The sequence below is a fragment of the Neolamprologus brichardi genome, chromosome 1 (genome assembly GCF_056152115.1).
Source record: "Neolamprologus brichardi isolate AB-2024 chromosome 1, ASM5615211v1, whole genome shotgun sequence".
NCBI lineage: Eukaryota > Metazoa > Chordata > Actinopteri > Cichliformes > Cichlidae > Neolamprologus > Neolamprologus brichardi.
Window position 1 is genome coordinate 1,514,499 of NC_142104.1, and position 10,502 is coordinate 1,525,000.

The 10,502-nt window shown below is 44.9% G+C and overlaps 1 protein-coding gene across 2 annotated transcripts in view; it reads left to right on the plus strand.

The window, feature by feature from the left end:
* Positions 1-10,502, plus strand: part of adamtsl3 (ADAMTS like 3) — a 214,425-nt gene that overhangs the window by 18,385 nt on the left and 185,538 nt on the right. For both annotated transcript variants that reach the window (XM_087833725.1, XM_087833320.1), the window contains exon 3: positions 5,975-6,088. In XM_087833725.1, the coding sequence (XP_087689851.1) occupies positions 5,975-6,088 (114 nt within the window). The remainder of the gene's footprint in view (positions 1-5,974; positions 6,089-10,502) is intronic.

Here is a 10,502-nt window from a genome sequence, read left to right on the forward strand (position 1 = left end):
GCTTTGTTTGCTGCATTAAATAAAGGACACATTTTATGTGTGTTGATGGAAAGAAGTGAAAATCCATCAGAGGGGAGAAAATAGAAACTTTTAAAGGTTCCTGAAGGGAGCTGAACCTGACATGTGGGTCGAGCTCTCCTCGTGTTCCCGGACTGCTACAAATGGCCTTTTTTGTTGGAGCGTCGCTTTCTGGGACGTTTGCTTTGTGATTGAGACACGAGAGCTGGATTTGGACTGAAAGCTGTTTCAGCTGTTAGCGGCGTGCTCACCATGGGGTGGGCTTTACTGGATACAGTTTAATGCAGCGTTATCCACCTGCTGCAGGAATGACGCAGCTTTCAGTGGTGCACTCAGTGATGCTACTTTATTTTATTTATTCAGCTTCATGAGTGGATTCTTCGCTAGTTTTCACCAAACTCGTGATCTTCCATGATCTGGAAAAGGTCATGCGTGTCGTGAATTACTGTGCCGTTCGTACACGTCCGTCTCTTTTAGCTTGTTTGCAGATGGTGCAGCAGAGCTTTGTATACGGCCTCGCTGCACTCGCTCTCTGTCCATTTCAGAATTCACTTGAAGATTTTTCTTTGCTTTTTAAGGCTCTTAATGGTCCGAGTCATTCAGCTCTCGGTCTCTCATGTCCTACGGGCCGAGGTCACGCCTCAAACAAAAAGGTGACAGATCCTTTGAAGTCGCTGCTCCACGGTTTGAATCAGTTACCGCTTGACATAAAAGAAGCGCCGTCCATTTCTGCTTTCAGGTCGAGGCTAAAAAACTCACCTTTACTCTCTGGCTTTTCCAGCCCACTGATCTCTCAGCTGTGCCTTGCTATGGGCAGAAATCTGTGCCATCAGAAACTGAATTTGAATAAGTTAAATGTGAATTTGAATTGCTAGGATTAAATCTGAATTGTAACTTGAATAAATGCTTTTACAAACTGAATATGAATTAGTCTAATTTGAAATTCAATTTATTGGTTTGAAAATGATCATCACTAAATTTAAATTTAATTTTATATTTTGAAAATGAATTCATTTGCTTTGAAACTGTATTTTATCCTTTAAAAATTTAGCTCTCAAATAATTTCAGTTTCAGTTCTCACCATTCAATTTCAGTTCCAAAATTCAGTTTTTCGGGTCTTACATCCGGTTCCGGTTCAAGCGCAGATTAATCGAACTACGTTTTACTAGCGGACCGAAAGTGTTACTGACGGGAATCTACAGCATCTTGAGCTGAATTAAGACTTCAGAAGTCATTCGTCATGTCGAATGAGCAGCGGATAAACTCTCAGGTTGGTAATAAATGTATTACATGTATAAGAACAAGCGTCATGTTAACAAATGATAGCCGTACAGTAACTTTTATGCTTATTGTAGCTGCTAGCTAAAAACGCTAATTTAGCGTAGTTTGCCCTGGATTCAGCTTTGACAAACAAACATGATCGACTGTTTCTAGGAGAATTCCAGAGTACCCCCTCTGTATGCTTGCAGAGACCCCTACAGTAGGGAAACATGCAAAACGTGTCCAAACCTTTGTGTTTTAGCTTTATTTATGTCTTACACAGCATCCCAACTCTTTAGCTAACTTAATAACTTTAGCTAAAGTGACTAGTCTAATTCATAATTGTAGAGCAGAAACTGAACGGTGAGAAGTGAATCTGAAATTATTCGAGAGCTAAATCTTTAAAGGATAAAATACAGTTTCAAAGCAAATCAATACATTTTCAAAATATAAAATTCAATTTCAATTTAGTGATGATCATTTTCAAACCAATAAATTGAATTTCAAATTAGGCTAATTCATATTCAGTTTGTAAAAGCATTTATTCAAGTTACAATTCAAATTCACATTTAACTTATTCAAATTCAGTTTCTGATGGCACAGATTTCTGCCCATACCCTGCTGTCCCTATTTGTTATGTTTAGGCCTGTTAACTCAATATTCTGCCCATTTTTTACTTTTTAACTCCACGTACGCGTGTGTTTGGGTAAATAAATGCTTTGTAAAGCACGTTGTCTTTAAAAGCTGTGTTTAAATGTGCTAAATACATTTTACTTGCAGAAGGAGAAAAGTTCTTTTTCTGACTTAATGATTGAGTTGATATTTTATTTTATGTTGATTTTATTTGTATTTTTTTGTTTGTTTCTTTTATATGTCCAAAGTAAAACGTTGTCATCATCGTCATCGTTATCATCAGTTTGTTTCAGGAAGAATATTTTATGTTTTTAGTAGCAGGCGAGGGGCAGCCAATCAGAGGAAAGAAGAGGGTGAACTGTGGGGATCACGAAGGCCAAGCGAACATCTCAGGTCCTTTTTAGAGAAACCTGAAGAATATCTTATTATGAACAACACTTACTCATCTAGCGAGGACAGGCTGGCGTTGCTGGGATGATACGTTTTTAAATGAGCTGACCTTGAAAACGTCTCAGAAGCTTAAGTACTTGAGGTCAGCCGCTGAAGCCGAACAGATTGCTCTTCCAACCCCCCGAGCGTTGATTTCTGACCTGCTGCACGAGAGTTTCACTTCTGACTTTACCAAACATGCCACGCTGTGCAGCAGCTGCCTCCTCTGGCACAGTGGGTCAGCCCTTTGGGATGACGGATGCCCTCCTTGTGTTATTATCCCAGCGCTGGCTCCTCTGAAGTGAGCCGGCGATCCAGCGTGAACCCGCCGCCGCAGGGAGCTGCAAGTGTGACGGCTGTCCTGACACTCTCCTTCCACTGGTGTGTAAACTCAATTAGAGGAGCGGCTCTATGCCACGCTGCACGGCTACGAGTCAGTAACTCACAGCAGGACAGCTCGACTTTCTGTCAGTGTGTGTGTGTGTGGCCTAATATGGAGATAGTCCTCGTTTGGGATGACAAATCACGCCACTTTCAGGGAGACAGTCGGGCCCACCGGTGTTGCTCATGCCGACCTTGATTGGAACAATAAATCAGAACCAACAGCTGTCACGTAATCTCTGGTACAGTCGCTAATCAGACACTGAAAGGGGAGAAAGGCTCACAAACATCAGTGAACGGCAGCATTACGCTGACGTATCGACCGTGGCGTCGCTGGATGAGGCTCGAGCCCTTTAATGTACTGCAGTATTTCTTTTGTTTTTTTGACACCAACCCCCCAAAAACTATTCAGACGTCATTCTCACCTTCTGGAGGTTTTTACCCCTCAGCTGTAAAAGGCTGACGCGCGTTCTCGCCACCCTGCCGGGCGGGCGGTGTCGTCACCAGTAGCGGTTTTAGATACGGGCGACACGGGCGGTTGCCCGGGGCGGCATCATGGACATTCGCAAAAAAAAAAAAAAATTGCTCGTACTCATGCTGCCCCGACATCAGCCAGCGCATACTGAGAATGTCACAGGCACCGATCGGTTTTCTATCGCCCATTTGCTGGGAGTAAGGGCGCCCTCCGTTTGCGAGGTGCGCCTGCTGCTTGCTGCACAGGGAGGAGAGGGCGGGGCGGCGGGGGATTCTCTGGCTGGCTGGAGCAGCATCTAATAACCAACTCGCAAAATAAAACAAAATAAAAACAAAACAACAAACACGAAAAGACCAGACATCATGATACAGACTTATAATTTGAAATTCGAAATTCTGTAGGCCTACACGAAAAGTGAGCGCGAGAGCTCTCGGTTGCGCCTGCTTTCTGCTGAAGTCAAAGTAAACTTTATTGTCATCTCCGCTACATACAGTCCAGTATATAGAGAGACGAGACGATGAGGCTCCAGTTACAGCAGTGAAAGTAAACAAACAATAAATATAAGAAGAGTAAGAAAATAAATATACACTTTAGGACTCGGGGTAAAGGGATCAATAACAATTTAAAATTTATAATTTACAGTTTGATGATTTAAAGTCTCACGCACAACCCGTCGAAAGGGGAGGGGGGGCCTGCTGCTTCCAAATAGACCACATTTAATTCATAATGTTGTAAATCCAAGCTCATTATGTATTCATGATTTGAATCCTGGGTTGTGTGAAATCTCAGAAATAAACCTTAGACAAAGTGAATCTGTGGACTAAGGTGTAGGTCTGTTAGATCATGTTGTGGTGATCCTCGAGTTGGGGGATTTGTGTTCATACTGGAGTGCAAAATTAAAACCAAGATGGACAAGAAAAGTTCAAAGCCAGAGGGAGTGTTCGCCCGGGGCGCCAAACGGGCTAGGACCGCCACTGGTCGTCACGGTGTGTTTGCGATAAGTCGAGAACGAGGCGACGTAGGAGCTTCAAATTGACACGCAGGTGTATCTACTAAGTGGCTGAGGGTCAGCATGTCTTCAAGCTCGGTTTTTGAAAGGTCACAGGTCACCTGATGGGCAGCAGCCTATCTCCAAACAGTCACAGTCTGATTTCTGAACGCAGACACCGTCTGAGTCGGACGTTTGATCAGGATCTGGTAAATTTACTGATTTTAATAACAGAACAAATTTGTTTGATTATGTAAAATGAAGAATATGTTAAAATAATTGGTTGCTTGGTTACAGAGACTTTGTTTCTTGGTCTGCACGGCTCGTTTTGATGACTTGATGGCGGCTGCTCAGCTGCATCGGGAAGATTTAAAATTTGCACTGACCGTTAAAATACGTTGAACGTGCACGTACGATGTTTGAGTTTCTCTTCATTTAGATGCAGTTTTCTGTTTGGATGCAGCGGTAAGTTTTCACACAGCACGTTGACCTGATCCAGAGGCAAACATGCAGCAGGCTGATCGCAGACTGACTCCGCCTTTTTGCTGTTTTGCTGTTTTGCTGTCGTCTTTGAAGATGGCGGCTGACGTGGTCACCGCAGCGTCATTAGAGCTGAAAGTATTTGGACAGTTTTTACTCTCAAACAGGGATTCACATTGTTTTTCTATACAGAACCTTGTGCAAACATCTTTGGCAAACATCTCCTCAGCTGTGTTAATAAAGAGAACGTGGATTAGTGTGGAAGTGAGCGGAGAGGTTGGCGAGTGATGAAGGCGTGTCCTCGCCGGCTCCTCGGGGAAACGCACAGCGGTGGCTCTTCTGCTGTGTCTGTCTCTTAAGTGGCTTTAAAAGCCTGCAGGAGACGCCACTCCCACTAATCTCAACGGTGGATCGTCTCGCTCTCGTACAGTTCGAGTGGCCTGGAAGCTCGCACTCTCACAGTCTCACTGCCCCCCCCTCCCTCTCCAGGGAGCTCTGTAAATGCCACACGCCAGTTATTTCCATCTGCTCTGTGAGCAGCACAGACTCCACCCCTGTTACACCGACTATCGCTCTCTCCTGCTCAGACTTTGGGTTATCATTCAGGATCCAGCGTGAGACTTTCGCCTTTCATGCATCAAAGTAATGAAGAATATAGAAGCGTAAAAGCAGGACTGATAAAGAGCGAGCAGAGAGGAGCAGGGAGATTAATTCACACCGATGAGGAGCAGATTGTATCTCAGGCTCCGATTTATGCCCCTGTTAGAGAAGTCGGTCTCAGAGTGGTTGGAAATGTGTTCAGTGAGGTCACTCACACGTGTTCCTGTGCACACAGGAAGCAAACGGTTTGAGCACATGCAAGAGTCAACATCACAACCTTAGTCGGTGCTCAGATTTCTCACAGGAAAAACTCAAACTTCCTGTGCAACGAAGGTTTAAATATATTTCACCAAAACTGTGGACGGTCTGTTAGTGCAGTGACCTCACAGCAGCCATGTTATTGGTCACATGACGTCATTAAAAGGCTCCAAAAGGCTCCAACTGAGGTCCAGCTCAGGGGAAGCTAGCAGACAGCTAGTAGCTACACCTGTGTCACCATCCACCTGTCAGTCAAAGAGGCCACGCCCCCAACTTTAAGCACTAACAAGAACAATCTGTTTGTGTATCCGCCCGTAAACATGTTTATTTTTTCTATGAACTTTAAACGTGGAGCCTCTGCTGGACACTGGAGGAACTGCAGATTTACAGATTCACTGATATCTTTCTGTGTGTGTGTGTGTGTGTGTGTGTGTGTGTGTGTGCGCTGTCAGTGCTCAGAGAGTCAGACTGCAGTGTTCCTGCCAGAGTTCGCGCTCTCACCTCAGGGCAGCTTCATGGAGGACGCCACAGAGGATCACTTCCTGACCTACAGATACGACGACCAGGTGAGTCACCTGCTCCTCTCTGCTGCGTGCAGCACGCCGTGAACTGAGCCGCTGATCGTCAGTGAAGCTGACAGCGTTCAGGCTGTTCATGCATGCAGATGGCGTTTACAGCGCTCGTGTGTTTGTGCGTGTGTCATAGAGCCGGTCCGGCTGAAGCAATGAGATGTGACATGTCTTGCTGACAGTTTCTGGAGGTCAGCTGTAGTTTGCTTCTGACATGGATGGAATACGTTTCTGTTCTCCTACTTTGTGTGGATGATGCAGCGAGCTCTTCACAGGCCAGAGACACAAACACGTCATAACACAAAAACCCACAGAGAGACCACTACACCAGCAAAATCGTATCGCCAGTGCAGTTTTGTGAGCTGCGGGTGAGTCCCGCCTCTGATAATGCGCTCCGATGTTGGCGAGTTCGTCACAGAGAGATTCGGCTCTAGAATAGAAGAGAGTAGAAGTTGGTGCAGCTTAGGATGAACTTCATTCCTCAAGAAACACGTAAACGTGACTCCTGAGCGTGCTACGCCCTCGGGAACGGCGCTGAGCTGCGAGGGGATCCTGGGAGAAATGAGCATTGCGGCCTCCTGATGCCAAAATCACTGTGTGTGTCGTGACATCACGCATCCGTGATTTATTCTTCAGTTCTCTCGCTGTTTCCTGTGGCGCGTGTAGATTGTTGGGACGTATGAAACGTTAGTCACGTAGAGCAGTGGCTGCATGGCGGCACGACTTCAGCCCAACGCTCTCTTCTCCTCACGTCTGACGCCTGGTTTTACGTGGATGCTCTGTGGCTGCGAATGCCTCACACGATCGTGTGATTGGTCCCAGCTTCAGTGCGACCTTAACTCAGGCTTTCTGAATGAGCGTCTCTCTTTTAAGCATCAGAAACAGGAAGCTGCTGATGTGCAGGTTTCACTGCAGCCTGACCTCTGTGGGTCAGAACTTACACCGTGTCAGGGATACGTGTATAAAACAAACCGATTAAGGCTGCGTGTGGGTGTGTTCAGTGTTGGCGTGAGAGCAGATGGCGTTACCTCAGTGGATCAGAAGCCACAGGCTGAGCGACAGGTGGACTGGAGGCTCCGTCTTCTTCGCCGTGGCACCACGTGTGCTAACTGATGCACGCCGCAGTTACTCGTCGGCGCTGCAGGGAGCAGATCTGACTGTCAGCAGTGTGTTTCCTGTGTTTTTCCCACCAGTTAATAATGCGTGTCACGTTTTCCAGCTCGCCGTCTGTCCCGCGTTCACGTTCGTGTGGCTGACACATCAACCAGGTCCCAGAGGGCGTTCCCCACGCATCCCCAAAACGGTTTAATTTGAGTTTATCTAAAGACGCCATCTTTCAGTCGCCATGACGATCAGATGAAGCAGCGAATGCTCTCCCGTCACAGATGGAGAAGACGGGAAGCAGTTTGAAGCGCTGCAGCGCTGCGATCACCGAGCATCGTGATTCAGCTCGCTTAGGTTTGTTTGTAGCCTGAAAAGCGATTAAAGGTATCGATGAACGATTGGTTCACTCGCTCATTTAATTATCCGAGTTACAGTGACCGATATAAACGATTTACTTGATTCGTCTTCCTGGACATCCAAAGTTTTAGTCGTTTCTATTTTACACCTAAGCTTGGTTTTCCGACTCGTGCTGTCTGTAGTTTTCCCGACTGTGTCTTTGAGGCGTCTGAGTGGAAAACATATATTGAACATGCTGCTGAGCTGACCTTCTTTGCTTTCTTGGGCGAATATTTTGGTTTTACCATAAACATTGTAAACTGAGCAGGTAACCTGTGTGACTCAAATCACACACCTGGTAATTAGTGCCAATAAAATCAAAGAAATGTCAGGTAACCACATTATTGGTTGCGTGATGTCAATAAAATGCTCCAATAGGCTCCAAACACGGTGCAGAGTTCCAGGTCAGGTGAAGCTAGCAGCCGCCTGTGTCACCATCCACCTGTCAGTCAAAGAGGCCACGCCCCTAATAATGCAAACATCCTCCTGTGCATCTGTTACGATCGTCTTTAAATCACCATTTTTTGTGATTTTTGAGCAGCAAAAGTGTGTTTGCTTGTTTTTTTTCAGTCACAGCTGCCACTTTTTATTTTTGTTGAACACTTACACACTTTAAAACCCCGATTCATATTATCCACTTACATCTGCACAGAGCTGACCTTTCCTGTGAACAACTCTCTTTAAAAGCTCACAAAAGCTTTCACGGCCGTCGGCTCGGCTGCTGGACGTAGGCGTTGGTGCTGCAAGAGGTTTTAGTCTAATGATGCATTGAGTCGTGTGTGTGTGTGTGTGTGTGTGTGTGTGTGTGTGCTTTGATGAGGAGCTAATTTTGCTGTTGGGGGAAAAAAACAACTTGAAAAATATAAATTGTTCTGAGAGGATTTCTCTACTTTTTACACCATTGGACTTAAGCCTGAGCATGATGTGTCTCTCACACTCACACACACACACACACACACACACACACACAACGACCCCATTCTTCTTCTATAACTTCTGTAATATGCAGATTTCTTTCCTCCGTTTGATTCAGCGACGCAGCACGGTGAAGGAAAGCGATCCATCTGGCTCTGAGTGCGGTTAATAAGGACATCTCTGTGCACGGCTTTGGACACAACCACATAAATCTTGTTAAGAACTTGAGAGCACGCTGTGTTTTGAAAGCCTTGCAGCTGACAAATATCATACAAACGGTCCCTAATGAAACACAGGAACCTTGTTTGGAGTGATTTGACTTGGATGAGCTGTCTGCAGCTCTCCGCCCGTCTCAGGGTTGCTGTTGTTGCACCGCCGTGTGCCAGAGACTCACAAAGGCTGAGGTCGGCATTGTGTTGCTGTAAGGACATTTGTGAGTCTAGTGTACGGATCGCTGGTGTCTCTGTAGGTCTGTTAGAAAGGAGTGAATCCCTTCTATCAAAGACTTTTCTGCAGAGCTCTGTGATTCGCCTGCAAGTGCGTGTCGGGCACCAACAGGAGACCTTCAGAGAACACCTCCCAGCTTCAGTGGAGAGTCAGTGCATTTGAGAATGAGTGTAACTTGTGGCCTTTAAAGACTTCTGTGCATCTGTGTGTCCAGAAAAGTAAAACACTGCAAGTTTCCATTCTGAAGAGGAAAGCTGTACCACAGCCGCACAAATACAGGCTGGGACAAGTTACCGACATATGTCGCTTATATTAGTTATTTGGCGAAATATCTCAAATTACTGATGACTAAAAATGTATAAAGTAAGGAAGAGGTGGGAGAAACACTCTTCATCCATGCTATCAGTGCTGATGTTGCATAGTTTGTCCACCAGAGGGCGCTCTGCAACATCTCTGTTTGGCGTGTCTGAAAACGGTATTCATTTTGCTGACCAATACTTTTTGTCACCGACCTTTGTTTCTCACCAAAATACGATGATGAAATGTTTTTACTTTGGTCAACCAATAAAAATGAGATGAAAATATTGTGGAGAGATGAGATCCAATCAAAACTGATAAAGTGCAGAAAGGCGGGACAAGTCCAGCTAGCTCCCAGTTTCTCATGAAAATGTGAGAATGATGTGAGAAGAGAAAAGCAGACACATGAACACATCTCATGTGACGTCGAGGAAAACAAGACGCTTTGTAAACTGTGAGGAGGAACTTTTACTCTTTATTTAGTCTCTGCAACCTGATTCTGTTTAGTCGACTGAAACTGAAATAATTTATTATAAATTACGACTAAAATCTAATTATTATTTGCTGTTAATTGAACACTGACTGGAGTCGAGTAGACGAGTGATCCGCGACGTGTTATGACAATAACACAAGATTAATATTCAAATGCAGTTTAAAAATATATCATTAGGACTGAATCAGAACTCCACATAACAAATGTTTGGAAACCTGTTTATGTTTCTACTCAACATGTGAACAAATGAATGTGCAGGAAGTTTTGAACTGTTACTTTTTTAGCTGCATGTTTCTGCAAAGAAAAGACAGAAAATTCTCCAAATATCAGTCAGAGCTGTCAAAGCTGGAAGCAGGTAAACACTGACGAGTAAATCATGTCTGCATGTGAGTCGGCAGGAAGCTGAGAATAAATATTTTAAAAGAGCACACAATGCTCGAGAGCCGGTGTGTGTTATGTTCCAGACATTTCTGTTACAAACTGAGACTCAAAAGGTGCAAATTGGTGCATAAAAATTCCCCGAACGCAGAAAATGACGTGTCTGATGCTCAAACTGAGCGTGATATTTTCCCAACAGAGACGTCCTGCTGGAATCTCTGCCGCTGCAGATTCATGCTCATATCAGCATCCCATCAGGGTGAGAAATTATCGTCAGCGGTGGGAGAGAGACAACCTGAAACAGCTTGTTTCAGGCGAGGGGCTGAATTTTATTATTCAATTCAGTTTTATTTAAACAAATCACAACAACAGTCGCATCAA